This window comes from Antechinus flavipes, chromosome 4 (assembly GCF_016432865.1).
Source record: "Antechinus flavipes isolate AdamAnt ecotype Samford, QLD, Australia chromosome 4, AdamAnt_v2, whole genome shotgun sequence".
NCBI lineage: Eukaryota > Metazoa > Chordata > Mammalia > Dasyuromorphia > Dasyuridae > Antechinus > Antechinus flavipes.
The window spans coordinates 102,916,703-102,935,464 of NC_067401.1; the positions used below are offsets into that span (position 1 = coordinate 102,916,703).

General features: G+C 35.4%; 1 protein-coding gene across 1 annotated transcript in view; it reads left to right on the forward strand.

Annotated features, from left to right (window-relative positions):
* Positions 1–18,762, forward strand: part of GALNT2 (polypeptide N-acetylgalactosaminyltransferase 2) — a 254,489-nt gene that overhangs the window by 169,068 nt on the left and 66,659 nt on the right. Inside the window, exon 3 of the mRNA XM_051993624.1 lies at positions 2,355–2,508. Within this exon, the coding sequence (XP_051849584.1) occupies positions 2,355–2,508 (154 nt within the window). The remainder of the gene's footprint in view (positions 1–2,354; positions 2,509–18,762) is intronic.

Here is an 18,762-nt window from a genome sequence, read left to right on the forward strand (position 1 = left end):
CTATATTTTCTAGAACAACAAAAAAAAATAGTGAAAAGAATAGCACTATTTTAAATCTCTAGTGTCTGATTTAATGGAAGACAGTTTAATTCTCAAATCTGTTCCCACATTTAGTCTGTTAACAATATGTTGTTTTGGTTGGAATAAATGAAGAATGCATAAAGGAATATATGATTTCATATAGATATGTTATTGGAAAAGGAAATTGTTGGGGAAATTTTTTAAAGTTTTTATAGGCAAACAAAATCTTAATATTAGTATAAAAATGGTCTTGACCTTACCAGCTCCTTGAAAAAGTCTTAGGGTCCTTTCTGATGTTCACAGACCACACTTTGAGAACTACTATATTAGGTGATCTGAAGCTCCCAACTTTCTAGCTCTGAAATAGTGTGTATGTGTATGTGAGAGTGTGTGTGTGTGTGTGTGTGTTGTGTGTGTGTGTGTGTGTGTGTTCTCACAAGCAAATATCTTTTTTCATTGTTGTTATTGAACCAGTTCAACCGGTGTCCAACTCTCTGTGATCCCATTTTAGGGATTTCCTGTCTTAGATACTGGAATGTAGCTCATTTAACAGATGAGGAAACTGAGGCAAACTCAGTTAAGTAGGGTCACACAGCTAATGTGTGTCTGTGGCTACATCTGAACTCGAGTGCTCCTGACTCTAGGCCAAATGCTTAATTCATTGTGCTACCTAGCTGCCTAGCTTTTCCATAAGTGATCTTTTTCTGAAATATTACAAAAGAAAGGAACCGGCATAAAAGATTATTTTCATATATCAGATTTGTCCAGAGCAGGTTGCATTAGCACCTTTTTAATATTGAACCAAAACCCCCTTTTTAAAAAAGTTACAAACAAATTTTAAAGATTAAAGTTAAAATATGTTAAATGGTATTTTTTCTAGCACGACCAACCACCAGTATTTATTGTTTAGTATATGGGAGCTTATGATGTGTTAATAGGCTGTCACAATTAGGAGAAAATATAGCATCTAATGTAAACCTATGCATAACAAAATTTCCCTTAAAATTGAAATTCTGGTTAATGTCAATAGTATCCAACTGTTTTTACAATTTGGCTCTAAAGAAATGACCTTAGAACAATCCAAAATTGATAGCCTCATGTTCAATTAATTTGCATTACTAAATATAAGTAATTGATATTTAATTGCATCTTGTTTGTGAGTCTTACCTTTTTGTTCTTTGAAAGTGGCAACATAAGATAGATAATGTTAAATTTTGTTAGCTTGTGCTGATATTAGCCAGAATATTGACTTTAATGCTACACAAATGCATACATATATAGTATAGAACCTAGAACATTGGTGTGCATAGTAGTAACTATAACTATATTTTAACAATAGTGGAATAGAGAAGATAATAAACTAGAGGATTAGTACTAAAAATATTATATATGAGGTTGACGCCTCCTAAACTGGAGAAGGCTTAGTGGAAGTTTTGTTTTTAATATTTAAGGTAATAGAAGAAAGGATATACATTGGAAACCAGTCCTTGAAGTGAGAATACGTGCTTTGAATGTAAAAGAAATTTTTCTAGCTGAAATAAGAGTTACAATATGAGCCAGCCCAAAGTTAAGTTCCAATTTTTTTTCAACAAACATTTATTTAGTTCATAGTATGAGTATTATGCTGTATGAGATGGTATGGGATATATAAGGATATATATAAAGATAAATGAGATAATGATCCTTATGGTTCACAGTTCAGTCTTCAGGATTATATATCTCTTCTTCCCTTTCAACTTTCCTTTCTGCCATCAACCTCCACACACCCCCCCCCTTCTTCTTACTTCATTCTCTCTCTTTTTAATTGAGTGTCTTGAGAGGATAAATAACTTACCTGGGGTAACATAGATAAACCTAAAACCAGTCTTAAGGTTCAAAAGCTAGCTTTTTATCCACATGTCATGCTGTGACCCTAAACTGGCCTTTTTAGTGGAGAAGAAATAGTATGAAATCATATAGACTTTAGTCTGGAAATACAGTTTTAGTTTAGAAATTGTTGCTATTCAGTTTTTCCCCAGGATACATTATCAGTAGATACATGCTTCTATTGGGATGTTTTCTGTTTTGTTATATATTGTGTGTGTGTGTGTGTGTGTGTGTGTGTGTGTGTGTGTGTGTGTGTATACACACACATATATATGTATAATTATAGTGTTTATGAAATTTTAGATCTCTATTTTACTCTGAATGAATTCTTTTTTGTGTGTGTTCTACTCTTAATAAGAAATCCTGAATATGATTTCTTAAGCGAAAACATTGCTTTGGTAAGCCCCGTCTTGAGAACCTTTTTTCATTCTTTTCTTTTTCCTCACTTCTTGCTCTGTTATCTGTAGGGAAAGTTCGGTGGCAAGACTTCAATCAAGAAGCTTACGTTGGAGTCACTATGGTACGATCTGGTCAAGACCCATATGCCCGTAACAAATTCAACCAAGTGGAGAGTGACAAGTTGAGAATGGACAGAAACATACCTGACACCAGACATGATCAGTAAGTACTGAGCTAAATATCAGCATGGAATTAGACTTACTTATTTGCAAAGGATGTACCCACTGCTTCTTTGTGTGTCTCTTAATAAAAATGTTCTTGGATATCTTTGCAAACACTTAGTGCCTGGGGAGAATTGTTGCTGACCCTGGAAAAGTGAACATTTGTTCCATATTTACTTGGAGCTAGAACGCATTCCCAGGCATGAGTAATTGCATGTGGGTAATTGAGTTTTGGTTTTGGTCTTTTTGTGTGTGTGTGGAATGTATGGGTGGTTAGAGTGAAATCTAGTTTTCTAAAAAGGTGATGGGAATTCATAGATTGGTAATCTGTAGTTTTGCACAAATTTTTACACACATTCTCAAGCAAATCAAGACTTTGCCAGCAACCTTGTTTTGGAAAGACAATAAGGTCAAAGATATTGGAATTAGGAAGCATATATGTCTTTAGTCTGCCTCTGACAATTGCTAGTTGTGTGGCTATGGGCAAATCACTTAACTTTGCTCAGCCTCAATTACCTGATATATAGATCTATAAAATGGAGATGATACAATCTAGTAATTAAATCTCAGGGTAATTATAATGTGTTAAAGGAATGTGTTAAAGGGCTTTGTGAATTTATGTTCTATAAATATTATCATCATCATCATCAGATTATTGTCAGATAGAATTAGAAGTGTACTATGTTTATAATACTATAAATGATTCTTTCCTCTTGTGTCCTCTTTAATTTTATGAAAACTTCATATAAATTTATACACACACAACACACACACACACACACACACACACACATATATATAGTTTATATAAAATTAAAATTTTATGAAAAAGTGCATAAGGTTTGAGGTTTCCAAAAATTGGGTGCTGAGGTATATTGAAGTATATTGTTGAACAGGTAATGAACTTGAGTCCTTGGTTGTTTTTAGCTTTTCACTTCATCCTATTCCATTAAGCTCTGACTGGTGCTTTTTGCCAGAAAAAGACCTTGATTTAAAGTTATCTGCAAGGGGTGTTCTCAGTGACTAATTCTGACTTCAAATTGAAGCACGAGGACTGTTGCATTTTAAAGGGTTGGATAGTTCTTTCTAGTAAATAGAAACTGTTTCAATAACCTTCTCTATGAAAAAGGAAATACAGGATTCCAAGGTGACTAGAGAACTTGGTATCATGAGGCATTTTAATTTGGGGAATGACTTTACTTCTCCCTGTAGTTTCAATGCTGGCAGCTAAGAAAATCAAGATGGATCAGCCTATAGTTATGTCACCAGTTATTGCAAACCTGGTTTGTCTTCCTTTTAAAAACAGTCTTTATTGAGGGAATGGATAATCATTACCATTTTCTTAGTATCCTCTGCTTTGCAGACATTAAAACACTATTTAAATGGTATTATTATTATCATCATATGCATTTTAATAGTAGGCATATGGAAAATGTCTAAGGTATCATTTAGTTCAACCCCCTCATTTTGTAGATGAGAAAAAAAAGGCCCAGTAAGATTGATTAGTTGACTTGCCTCCATTTTTTCCTAAGAGTGCTGAAATATCCAATATGCACAATTAGTACATATCTACGTGGATCCCAGCACCCAGCAGGCCAGAAGCAAAATTTGTCCTTTGTAGGATTGCTTAGGGAGTAAAGAAGTGGTAGTGAAGGAAAGAACTGAAGGAAGTGACTTAGTACCCTAAGTGTTCCAGGGATGTTTGTTCACTAACATTTACTAGCAGTATAGATTCCAGTTAACTCTGAGTGGCTAACTGATGCAATGGATAGAATGCTGAGCCTAGAGTCAGGAAAACTCATCTTCCTGAATTAAAATTGGATTTCAGACATTTAGCACAGGCATTTACTGACCTTGGGCAAATCACTTTATCCCTGTTTGTCTCAGTTTCCTTATCTGTAAAATAAGCTATAAAAGGAAATGGCAAACCACTTCAGTATCTTTGCCAAGAAAATCTCAGAAGAGATCATGAAGAGTTGAGCATGACTGAAAAAACTCTAAGGTGTCTTTGTAGTTCCATTTATTTCTATCATTCCCTAGCTAAACTTCATAGAGTGACATAGTAGAAAGAACCTTAGGATTTGGAGTCAGTGGACCTGGAGATAAATCCTAATTTAGCCACTTCCCTATCTTTGTGATTGTGGACAAGCCTACTGACCAATCTGACTGAATCTTCTTTTCCTTATCTATAAAATGAAGAGGCTGAACTAGATATCTTAGATATTTTCTATATGCCTATAATCTGGTTATCAAAACGCATATAATAATGACAATAGCTAGCATTTATGGGGTTTAATTAATGTTTACAAAGATATTTAGAAATATCTTCACAATAATCATGGGAAGTAGGTGCTAATATATTATGCCCATTTTATAGATGAGAAAATTGAGACAGAGTTGCAGTGCTTTGCTTAAAGTCACTAAGTTGAGAAGTATCTAAGCCTAGATCTGAGATCATAGCTTTCTGATTCCAGATCTAGCTTTCTATACCCTGTGTCACCTATTCTTATGGAATATAATATTAGGGGAATAGAGTGTAGCAAATAGAAAGCCAGCCTTAGAGAAAGGAAGAAAGAACTGCTTGCCAGTTTTACCTGTGGTACATCCTGTCTGGGTGACCATGGAAAAACCACTTAATCTCTTAGTGTTAAAGATAACCCTCTTGATTGGAATTTGCTGATTAGTAGCTGTTCTTTAATGGTAGAGAGGAGTAAAAACTATGTGGTTGTTTAAGTGTCCATAGATTTATGGTTTATTTGCTTCAAGCTAAATGGCATGAGTGAATGTGCACATGTATAACCTGTAGGGAGAAATATTAAGTATTTGGTATGACTCTTTTATTCAGACTGTATGAAATATTAATATTCAGAAGTATGAAATATTATTTTTGTGACAGACTTGCCTGTTGACTAAACCAGTTTTTATGTTTGCAGGTAAACTACTAGGGTACCCCTAAAATGTGGTGAAGTAATAAACAGAACCTTTACATAAGAATTAATTCAGTTCCTAAAAATGCCCAACATGCACACAGGAGAATAGCAGTTGAGGAAGAATCTCTGTCTCTAAAAACACTAACAACGTTTATCAGTGATTGACTAATAATTAATTATGGGCTTCATTCCCATCAATATACTTTAAAATGTGTCTGAGGATTAATATTTTCCCAAGTTTTTGACCATGTTTTCCTGTAACAACACTGGGAGATGGGTGCTCTTATCATCCCCATTTTTACATTCAGGGAAACTGAGGCAGATGGAAGTTTAAGTGATTTGCGCAGGGTGAACAACTGGTTAATGTCTGAGACCAGATTTGAATTCAACACTTCCTGACTCCAGACTCAGTGCTCTATCCTCAGCACCACCTAGCTGGTTAAATAAGTTATTGACAGAACATCGTTGGGGCGCTTTGCTTTTAAGTTTCTAGACTCTTGTTCAAGTTCCTGACGCCCCAGGTTGGTTGTTTTTTAATTCCTTTTTATCCTCAATGTTTTTGAAATACTTAGCTCTTTCCTGTCAACAGACTTTGAGTATTACAGTCACTACCACATCAGAGTGAATTTTAAAAGGTTTAAAATTTTTCTTCCAGATATTGTGGCATGCTCATTTGCAAGTGTTGAGGGAGAAACTTGGCTGTCGCCCATGTTTATTTGATTAGGTAGGCTTTCTTTCCACCATAAAGCAAAATGAAGTGATCTTAATTAAACCCAATTAGCAAGCCGCAGACAGTGAATTTGAGACAAATGATGTGAAAGGCAAGTTTCTCTCTTAGTGAAAGGCCAACTTTCCTGTTGAATTTTCTTCTACGAATCCCAGGAGTAAGTGTACCTCAGCTGGTACCATTAAAATCTTTGACTTGCCTTTAGAAAAATCGTTTCTGTGCCATACCCTGCCCTTACTAGCTGGCCCAATCATGACTTTGTAGGTTTAAATGATTGTCCAGAGAGATTCAAATCTCCACTTGTGGTGAGACAAGTGTTAAGAGTTACTCTGAGGAAGATAAGAAAGAGCAAGGGATTAGAGCTGTGATTGTTTTAGAGGTGTGATTGTGATGTTGTAGAAAGCAGATAGTCTGTGCTGAATTTATTATATTTATTCTTTGATTTTTAAAAAGGAAAAATAAGATGCATGGGGAAAGACAAGAAATCGAGGTTATTTAATCTGAAGATGAGAACATCTAATTGGAGACTTTATGTATAAGAGGGGATCCTGTGCTAACGTGTTTCCACCAAGGACAGCTTAAAAGGAAAATAGATTAAAAATGGAATTAGAAGAGATGTGGGCTAGACATTAGGAAAAACTTTTAACACCAAATCTCATTAGGTACTAGAAGCAACTTAGAAACAATTTAGAATACCTTCCAGATTTTAAAGTTTTGTCTGGCAACAGGGAAATGGACTACTGCCTGATTATGGAGATTATATTTTTATCTTAGAAACTGTAGGGAACTACTGAAGTTTTGTTATTGTTTGTTTACTTTTAACAGAATACTCAGACCTACATTGTAGGATCATTAATTTGGTGGCTTTATGGTTGAATTAAAAGAATTTAGTTATTTCTAAGAACTAGTCCTAGTGATTATTTTTTGGATACCATCAATACTGCTTTTCTGATCCTTCTGCTAACATTCTCATTCCCAATTTCTAATTACACAGGCATTTTCTAACTTGTATTACCCATCTGTTGATTTCCTTGTAAATATATGCAATCTCAGGACCCAAAGGAATAGGTCTTGAGTTAGCATTTTGATATCGTCCAAAAATTATATTTCATTTTTGGCAGATATTGAATAATCCATTTTGGTTCCTTTTTGGTTGTTGTATGATATTAATAGGGCTTGGTTATGATTGTTGAATATTCTACAGATAATTGGGGAAGCCATCCAAGGCTCGCTGATGCTTTGAAGAGATGAGAGAGACTAGAATCCAGAAGACAATTTTGTATATGTGTTCTACTTCTAAAAGTATTTTGGAGGGAAGTGCCTTGATTTATTTGGCTACTGTTAACAGCAAAAGTTTTCAAAGTGCTTTCATTTCAAGTAGACAGTACAGATATTAGAATCTCTATATTATAGACTTTGAAACTGAAATTAGGAGAGTTTAGATAATTTTCTCAAATGTCACATAACAAAATAAATGGAGGGTCCAAATAGCAAGTAGAAGTAAATGCTTATTTTTAGGGCAGTGTTTAGGATCTAATCTATTACCCTCCTTTGAAAGCTAGCATTCCTTCCTTACCTGGTGAAATTGATGAGTGTTAATTGTGTTTTTGTATTTCTTATTCTTAATGATCACCATTCTTTTGATCTTTTTGGTCTGTTATTAGCCCTTAGTTCCATTTCTTTAGTTCTAAGATTTGGCCAACCCTGGCACTATATTATTTACATGATATAAGTGTATGATTTGCCCAAGATCAACCAAGTAAGAATTGGCACAACCAAGATTTAAACCACTGTTCCTCGACTCAAAGCCCAGGATTCTTTCCAGTTTCATTAAATCCTATAGAACAACTGAGAAGAGAATGTGTTTCTTCTTAAAAAGTAAAAACAGAGGTAGAGCTTGCAGTTGTTTTTTTATTCTTCACCTCTTCTAATTTTATTAAATTATACTTAGTTACATACAAGAGACCCTATGTTTATAGCTATTTGGACCATGGATCCTGAATAATTAGAACATAATATTTATTGCTGCTAAGTTTATGTGTTTCATTTGCATGTAGGCCAGTTTGTTTTGTTCATGGCCATAAATTGTACCTGTAATCCTGTTTGACGTGATGAGAGACAGAGAGATTGTGGATAGATCAGCTAATCCTACCTCATTGTGGAAAAAAATCAATTCAAAAACATTTGCATTATTTGTAGTTATGTGGTCAGTATAATTATGAAAATATTGACTAATGACCCCTCATCTTTTCTGCTGCATACACAGGGGTCTTCAAACTATGGCCCACGGGCCAGATGCGGCAACTGAGGATGATTATCCCCCTCATCCAGGGCTATGAAGTTTCTTTAAATAAAGACCCACAAAACAAAGTTTTTGTTTTTACTATAGTCTGGCCCTCCAACAGTCTGAGGGACAGTGAACTGGCCCCCTATTTAAAAAGTTTGAGGAACCCTGCTGTAGAACTTCTTTATAATTGGTTCAGAAACAGAACCACCACTCACCTGATTAGTTGGGTGTATTATTTTTATATTCCAAGTGTATCTTACATTTTATGGACCATAAATTCATGGAATCTTAGCTACAAGGGACATCACTGATCATGCAATTTGACAGATGTTTGTTGAATGCCTGTGTGCATGTCATTGCTAGAAAGAAGTATCAGAAAAAACTAATACAAGGTAGGAAGTCATAATTGCTCAAAGAGGGGGTCAGACAAATTACCATAACTGTTAAAATTTGGGGCTGACTAGAGGATATGGTAAGTTTTCATAAGAGTGGTGGTGTTTCAAAATTCTAGTAAGTGGAAATTGAGGAATGAGAATTTCGGGGAAAGAATACTATGAGAAAAGGTAAGACATCAGAACAGTGAAGTCCATGGGACTTGGTGAATGGGTCAAGTTGACTTGAGTATAATGTATGTAAATGGAACCCAGGCAACTTGCCATTTGTTCAAGTGAATTGAATCAAAGTGTCTTAAAGCTTTGGGTTAGGGTTGGAAAATAACTGGGAAAGGAATGTTTCTTCTCAAAAAATAAGAAGTGGTAGAGGTTGTAGGTTCCCCCCTCCCCCCACACACACACCTCGTTTTTCATCCTTTTAAAATGAATTGCTCTGTTAGATACATTTTTAAATGTCTGAAGTTGAAATATTATTCTCAAGGCAATAATGTTGCCTTAAATTTATCCCCTATTAAAGAAATAAATCTTAGAACAAGCAATCTCTGTCCTTGGCAATTAGTGTGCTTCTACTGTAGGGATGACTTTTAAATCAAGAATAAAAATTTTGTCTTTGTATAGTTTTATAATTTTGTTTTGTTTTGTCTCTAAAACCAGAATATATTTTGACCAACTTTTGAATATGTCTTTTTAACATTATTAAAAATAGATCCAATTTTCCACTCATCTATGTCAAAGTGATTTTCTTAAAATGCAAGCACATTCATTAATCTTCACTAGCACCCTATATGCCCTCCAGAATCATAAAAGTCCCCTGATTAGCATGTTTAGCACTAGTCCACTTTGCAGCCTGTCTACTCCATACCTTTCTGATCTTCTTATACTTTCCCCTCTCTGCATTCTCAAATCTGACCTCAAAGGTCTCTTTGCTGATCTTTTTCCATGAAAACCTTTTTCCTGATCCTGTATCTTTGCATTATATGTCACTGTTTACAAGATGGATGGATGGGTAGTGCAATGGATAGGATGCTGGGAGTGGAAAAGACTCATCTTCCTGAGTCAAATCTGGCTTCAGATACTTACTAGCTGCTGTGTGTTCTAGGCCTGTTTACCTCAATTTTCTCATCTGTAAAAATGAGTTGGAGAAGGAAATGGCAAACCACTCCCAAATAGGGTCATAGAGATCCAATGGAAATGATCAAACAATAACAAAATTTATGTGATATCTTCCCCTTTAGAATATGAGTTTCTTGGAGGCAGGGATTATTTTTGCCTTTCTTTTTTTCTCTAGTGCTTAGCCCAGTGCCTAATATAGATCAAGTACTTAATAACTGACCAAGTGTGAGAATTTGATGATCAAAGTCATGGGGGAGGTGAGTGGGAAGAATAGGGAAAGGAAAGACACAAAGGGAGAGAGAGAGAGACAAAGACAAAGAGTTATTGGGGCTTGGTTTTGTTTTTTTTAAGGTTTTAGGAATTTTTTAAAAAGACATTAAGAATCAGTTTGGTGTTGTTTAGTTTAGATCAAATGTCAGCATTGATGTAAGTTGTTTTAAAAAGAATGACTGATCAGGATTAAGAGACTTGTCGGGGTTGAAACAATCCAAACTTCTCATTGTAACCATGAAGAATAAATATCATTGAAGCCAAGAAAAAGTTTTCAATATAACCTCAGCCAGCCTTAAGTAATGGTTTGGATATAGGAAAACACTATAGGATTTTAATTTTACTTCTAGGAGAGTGAAAAACCTAGGAAAAAAATCAGAACGTTTAACTACAAACTTTTTTGCCCCCTCCTGCTTTGTGAAAATTTAAATGTAGCATTAGAGTACCCATTGGTTTCAGTTTATTGTTCACCTTTCTTTGAGGAAATCTAGAATCCTTTATAAACAATTTGTTGATTTTATATCCATTGGTTGAGATAGGAAGGAGAAAATGGAACAATAAGGGAAAAAGGAAATTGAAATGATTTGCCTTAGTTAATTTAAATGCCACATGGTGGTTTACTTAACCAAAAAAAAAAAAAATCTTTGAGTCTTATGTTGAGTTTATTGTATTTTTCTGACAAATGAGCTTTTTTTCCCTCAATTCTTGTCCCTGCCAGATCATGCATACCATAAGTGTTGAAAACAAGGTGTGATGGAAGTGAACATGATTGTAGGATTCCCAGGTAACAAGAAAGCTAGAGATTCTGCTGCTCCTCTCCTTGTCATAAGTAAATGATGTGGAGTTGAGGGACTCTTCATTTCTCTTTCTCCCCCAGCACTGGTACAGTAATACATTGTACATGCTGATGTTTTTATTGTTAATAGCAGTCTTTTCAGTTTGTCAGACTCTATGTGATCCTACATAGGAGGTATTTAAATCTAAATGAATGATGAAATAACATAAGAGTGAATATCTGTCATTTTCTAATATTTAGTCTTTAGTGATGTTGAGCAGGAGTGAGATATCTTGGATAGCATTTGTGGCCTACGGATTACTATATAACCCAAGGGGACTTTGAGTCTTACCTATCATTGTTAGCTTAAGATTTTTGCTCCCATCACCTTAATAAATCTTGTAGGACATGACTAATCCTCAGAAAAGTTTTCTTGAAAATCCCTCCTTCATAGGATAAAACCCCAGATGCCAAACCCAATGACATGCTGCCATGAAAATTTGTCTCTTCTTACTAAGTGGATATAGCTTATAGATAAGTGTATACTTATAGGTTTTTTTATATAATCAACAGGCAGTCCTAATCAGTATCATCAGCAAACCTTTTATTTGCATTGTGCTTTTTGCCTTGACTTTCGTTACATTATTGTGGCTGTTATTTCTGATATGGATTGCAACTTTTCCTAGCTTTCCTTTCTTATGCAACTTTTGTACATATTTCCCCATATTTGACAGAACCTGGAAAGGGCATTTTTCATTCTAAGCAAAGTTTAATAACTGCATACCTTGTCTATTATTGTCCACCAAAGACCATGAGCATTCATTATAAACCATTCAGCTTAACATCATAAAATACAGCTCGGCATTCTATGGAAAATGTAATTTGGAAGCATTTTAAATGTGCATAAGATGTTTGTTTTCATTAATGACATATTCCCTTTTTTGCATGTGTATAGCATATACAAACATACATATATTTATATAAATCCTAAAAAATATATCTCTCATTGTGCCTTCTTGTATGTTTCATTATTGGTGCTTGTTACTAGTCCTGGCTCCATATTCAGCATCTCACAAATTTTTAAAATAAGTTTGGTTCTACTTTAAGATGGTCTTTGCTCTTTGATCTACTGTATATACTGAAAGTATATTTTTTAAAGCTGATTCATATAGTCCAGGGAATAAGAAAAGACTCCCTTCTGCCTTACTATCCCTCCACAATCAAAACAGTATTTGTCAAACTGATCAGGACTCTTTTTTGCAGCTTCGACTGTCAACTTCCATTAAAAATGTAAGTAATATCAGTGCATCAGCGGAATAGCCCACAGGTCGAATGTTTATCATAGCCTGGTATTGCTAATGTCTACCATCTCTAATCTATAGTCCTTGTCACCAGAGTCCAGAGAATGTCTACTGCCATTAGGTAACTGACCATTGCAATATCCCCATGAAGGTCATAGGAAAGTGGAATCACAGGAGTTGAATAATTTGCCTAGAATCAGAGAAGGATTTGATCTCATGAGCTCTCTTTTCTCTGCTTGAGTCATTTTTTCCTCTGGAAGTTTTTTGCTTCTTTAGGGTCAGTTGTTGGGCTGGAATAGTTGGCATATAGCTTAATTGTACCTGAAAAGCAAAGATAGGTGAGTATTTGTTATATTTGTTGCCAGCAGAACTCGTGAGGAATGGAAGCTGCATTCCCAGCCAGCCACACAATCGCTGCACACTGAGAAATTGGAAAGAGATGAGGTTTTTACTGTCAGATACTTGTTTTAGGCTCACCACACACACACACATATACACCCCATTGTGCAAGAATGAAGTCTATTCTTGATTCAGAGCATTGCTTATTAAATTCTGAAAGATGGACTTTTGTTCCTACTGTGGGATGATGGACTTTTCTCCTTCTGCTGTGAATGGCGGTGGTAAATTTGTGGAGATGAATTTGATGTGGGAGATTCAGAATGGACTGGGTATTTTAAAAGTATTTGCTTACTGTGATGGATTCCCCTGTTGACATATTCTGTGAGTGGATTTCTTTTACTACTTATAAGAACGTTAAAGGCAATAAAAAAAAGTCCTTATCTCTGTGTGTGTGTGTGTGAGAGAGAGAGAGAGAGAGAGAGAGAGAGACTGGGAACAGCAGTCATGATCTGCGACTTGGCAGGCAGAGATCCATTTTCTAGTATATGTATGTTTTAATATAGCTGCAGAGATGGACAATATTTCTCCCTATAGTACCCCACTCCATGGTTATTGGGTAGATTAAATCTGGATGAGGGAACAATTAACAAGTATGCCATTTTCCTTACTCCAAGAGGAAATCAAAACAGGACAAAAAGGACCATCAAAGTATAGTCAATCCTCAACTTCACGGGGTTAATATTCTGAGAAAATGGCACAAAAATAAAAAAATATATATTGACACATTGAACCTATGGGAAATAGGAGGTTGACTCTCATGACCATCTAAAATGGTGATCTTCACTAGAAATTGCTGAAAATATACTTTTTCTGCATACAATTCTTTATGACGAAACATTAATTCTGATAAGTACTTTTCCTATTTTAGTAATCCTGTAAAATGCAGTACACAAAATAAAATTGGTAACATGAAAAACGTTTTTTGCGGGGCTAGTAATTCCCTAGAATTTTGTGCTAACATCTTAATAAAAAGAAAATATTGATTTCAGGCAATATTCACTTTTCACAATACACAAGATGTACAGTACCATAATACTAAATACAATTCTTAAAACCAAAACTCTTTTTAATTCCTTTAACCTGAATCTTAACCTTCCACTACATCAGTTAGCAGTGTGAGGGCATTGTGCTGTATTCTCTACTGCCTAAACTTGTCTGTCTTGGCCATCCTCTGAAAACTAAGGGAGAGGTTTGTGGAACTTAAATCACTACTGCTGGATGATGCTGGGTGGTGAGCCCTTTTTTCTTGGTGGATGGTGTTGGAGATCATAAAGGATTCATGGACTTGAAATAGTTCATCAGTGACATTATGCTGTTTGAGCTCCTTTAAGAGTCTGGGAGTCTGGGAGCACAGCAAAAGTGAGTTGACATTTAACCTTGAGGCTGCAATCAATGATAGGATTGGCAGCCTCAATATTTCTAGCCAGAGGGTCGATTAGGCTGACAGTGGCTGCAGACATTCCCTCAGAAAGTTTATCTAACACCTTTATTTTCTCCCTAAGATGCATCACTGACTTTGAATGCTTGGGATTAAAGCCCAAAGGACTGGTACTATGTTTTGGAGGCATAACTGCCACCCAAAATTTGAGTTTTAAAGGCAAACAATGAAAATATGCAGTAAATGCTTGGGGAGCTTTTGACAATACTGTATGATCAACAAAACCAGTGAAGTGCCCAGCAAGATATTAGTCACTCCTAGATTTGTATACATTGTACCTCTCATTTTTTTCTCTACTGTGCATAGCTATGAATATGAGCAGTTGCTAACACAAAAGTGAAAGTGAAGTTACCTATAAAATTACATGAATATTTGAAGCCATAAAAGTTAAATTTGGGATTGTTGAGGATTGATTGTATAAGTAACTCAAAAGATGCAAATAAATTAATCAGTTTAAATTTAAGAAAATATATTGAGGAGCACTGTGCCCTTTTCTTCCTCCATCTCCCAGTCCTGAACCCTAAACACATAGTAATCACAGGTACACATAAAGGGGCAACAACCCTTGGCTTCCCCCCCACTTTTTTCCCCCCTAAGGCAGTTGGGGTTAAGTGACTTGCCCAGGGTCACACCATTAGGGAGTGTTAAGTATCTTAGACCAGATTTGAACTCTGGTCCTTCTGATTTCAGGGCTGGGGCTCTATCCACTGCACCATCTAGCTACCCCCAGCCCTTTTCTTCTCTATGAAACAAGAACATAGTAAGGCATTTTTCCACATGGAAAAATCTTGTCTGGTTTAGAGAAGAGCTAAAGTACATTTCAACTCCTCTAGTCATTGCATGTGTTTACCTCTCTTTTATCTTATTTCAGAGATTATTTTTGACCTTCTTTAGGGGAGCTGAAGTATCAGTTGATGGTATACATTGCCTTACACCAAAGAATCTGTCTGCTTCACCTGCATAATTGATCATTCAATAGCACATTTGGAAATATTAAATGTTCTTTGCTATAACTTTAAAAAACCAGAGCCTTCTTTCCCTCTATTATCTTCCTTGTCCCCTTTCAACCAACAAAATAAAAATACTGACTTTAAAAATATCACTAACCTTGAAGATATTGTTCTATCAATCTTTGGGATATTCTTCAGTACACTGTAATGAGGAGAACAAGTAAAATCTGAAAAACTCAAGTATATCTTGTAAGAAGGAAATATCCAACAGTTTCTAGCTTCTTGAAGTAGCTCTCAAAGCAGTAGGAAACTTCCTCTGGAAGCTTAAAATATATCTTTAATAGCCACTTCTTTTCAAATTATTTTCTTCATGGAATTATAAAGGCTAGGTGAAATAGATTCAGAAGTTTCATATTCATTATCTATTTCTGAACATTTATTTTTTGACCTGCAGATTCCCCAGTCACCAAGATAGATGTGTACTGAATCAAGTATGGATGGGGTTTTATTTTCTTTTGAGTTGTTTTACAGAATTTCCTATGATGTCTTTCCTGTGGATCTTTTTTAATCCACTGAAGGTTCTTGACAAGTAGTTGGCAAATTATCCCTGATTACAAACAAAGAAATTGAAGTAGTTTGTTGACTGATCTCTCTGTATTCACATAGAAAGTTATTGAGTTTGATATCTTTATGGCCCTTTGTTGTATTGAAAACTACCACTGTTGTATCTGTTAGTGAATACCCTATCTAGCATTGTACAAGACACCCATATGGCTTCCTACTTCTTCCTTTGAAAGATCTTTCACATTCAGGACTTTATTTCCATTTGTCATTTCTACTAACCTAGACCAGGGTTTTATTATCTCATGACCAGATTAAGGCAGTAGTTAGCTGACCTTTCCTTCTAAATTTTCAATATCATAGAGTTTTAGAGTTTGGAAGGGATCTCAGTCCAACCTTTGCCTGAAATTTCTATTACCATACAATCCAACAAAGGGACATTCAACTTTTGCATGAGTATTTTTTGTTCTTAAAGGTTAAGCCTAAATCTCTCACTTTGCAATTTATTGTACTTCCCAAGGTAAAAAAGAAAAATCAAATCCTTCTTACATATGGCAGCCCTTCAGATATTGGAAGACAACTTTCTCAGAAGCCATATTCCCCCCTTCACTTAATACTGAATCTCTTGGCCCCTAAATCTTTTTTTTTAGATTGCTGACCTACCAGGCCTCTCCTGTTCTGAATTTTTTAAAACCCATTTGAGTTCAGATTTTACATTTATCCCTATTAAATTTTGTCTTCTTAAATTTAACTCCGTACAATAATCTATCAAGATCTTAGGAATTATGTCTTTGTTATCCAGTGTTAACTGTCCCAGTTTTTTTTTTAATCATTTGTTAATCTGATAGTTATGCCATCTCTCATTTCATCCAAGTCATTGAAAGGGATATGGCTAATCAAACAGTTACAAATCCATCCAATTGTACTATAATTTAGGCACCATATCTGTCTTTCTGAAAGAGTAACTAGGGAAATTTATCAAAAGCCTTACAAAAATCTAGGTAAACAGTATCTACATTATTGCTCAATCTTTCAATTTAACAGCTCAAAAGATATAATGCAAATAAAATACTTTTCAGACTTTAAAGGAATTATATAGTAGTTGATGATGATGAATACCAATTATGTTAAAAAAAAAAAAAAGGAAATAGTTTGCATGGCCTGTTCTTAATGAAACTGTGGTGACTTTTTATGATCATTGCTTCCATTTCTAGATAGTTACTAACCATTCCTTTAATAACACATTCTAGAATTGTGCCAGAAACTGAAATCAAGTTCACCAGGCCGTAATTTTCAGGCATCATTCACTTCCCTTTTTTGAGAACTGGAACATTCACTCTTCAGTATCTCCATCTTAGGGTTGTTTAGAGGGTCAAATAAGATATTTATGAAGTACTTAGTACAGTGCCTAGCATATAGTAGGGGCTTCTTCCAATATCTAAATAATTCCATTGTGTCTGAACTGTATTATGATATGCTCATGTTGGAATTCATAGTTTCAGAATAACAGAACCATAAATTTTAAAGGTAAAGTCGGTCCAAGAAGAATGGAAATCTGTTAAGAATGAAATCCCAAATACACACTAAGAAGAAATTTCAAAGAGATGAAAGGATACTTGTCTTAAAAGTCCAGTGTAGGTTCATAGAGACTTTGATGCCTGACACATCTTGCATCTCTCCCCTTTTCTCTAATCACCTGGCCATGCCCTATCTCAGACTCCTGTTACATCCCAGTGAAGACCATTTCCCTTGTTTCTTCCCTTACAACTGACTTCTCTTTCTTTTCTCCTCTCTTCTGCCCTCTTCATTCCCCAGCTTCTAATACTTAATGATCATAGATTCAGAAGTAGAAGAGAACTTATAACTCATCTATTTCAAGTTCATTTTATAGATGAAGGAAATGAGACCTACAGAGGTCAGTGAGGGCCTAACTGCCTCACTGCCTCATTGGTCTGTTAGAAGATCTGCAGGGTTTTTTCCTTCTACTACTAATTAAGGGTTGGAGAAAAACAGAGGGGTTTTACTTGCGGCTATTGTTCCTGCTTCATAGGTTCTGTGGACCTATGAATTTTCTAGAACCTGCTTGGGGTTAGCTGCTCAGATTCCTGACCAGTAAAAGTGCTTACAGCCTTTGTAAAGCAGCATACTACTTGTTTTTAGGGTCTAGTCTAATTAATACCTAATTTCATTGTTCTTTGCCTTTGCTAATCTTCCCCCCTCCTTTGTGTAGCAATTCATTCTTTCTCCCCCTTCTTCCCTGTTTTTACTTTCTTCCCACTCACTGTCATTGTTTCAGTATTCCTGAAATGATTATTACTTAAATCCCCTTCAGAGAAAGCCTGGAGGAATGAGTGCTATATAAACAAATAGGCCCATAAGAACAAAATGAAAAAGAGGCAAATTATTCTGTTAAGTAAAAAGCACTGATATTACTTGGTAATTAGCGCCCATCTCTCCATTTCATTTGTCCACTAATGCCTCATTGTGATGTGGTTAGGATCTTGGGTTAAGCCATTCGAATGGCTTACAGATTGGAAGTTCCTACCAAGTTCTAAGTCTTTAAATGGTGATGTACTACATGTCTGTACTCAAGGATCAGTCTAGCTAAGTTTGGAGAATCTCGTCCACAAGCTGTCTGGAGAGTAATGATCCTTTGTACATTGACAATATTTGGAGACCATGTACTAAGTCATTCTTGAGGTATCAAAGAAGGAATCCCAGAAATTTTAGTTCTAATTTTTCCCCCAAATTAAAGCAAAGCAAATTAATTCATCTTATTTAAATTAATTCTGTTTACTAAAGATGTAATAATAATACTGTTTTGGAGACTTGATTTTGACTTTCAGGGGAATTGATAAAGTAAACATTCCAAAAGTAGAGCTTTTCCTAGCAAGACACATGCACTTCCCATTGCTTGGGGTTCAGTTGTCATGGATCCACCTCCTCAATTTTCTTAACTTTCACCTTTGTTCCCTCTCCCTCAAGAATGGTGATACCTAATATCTCACCATCTTCCAATATTAACACCTTTATGACCTCAAAATTTGAAATTTCCTCCTGGTAATAATTTCTGTACTTATGTCCTCTCTCTCTTTCTCACTTCTTCTAAACT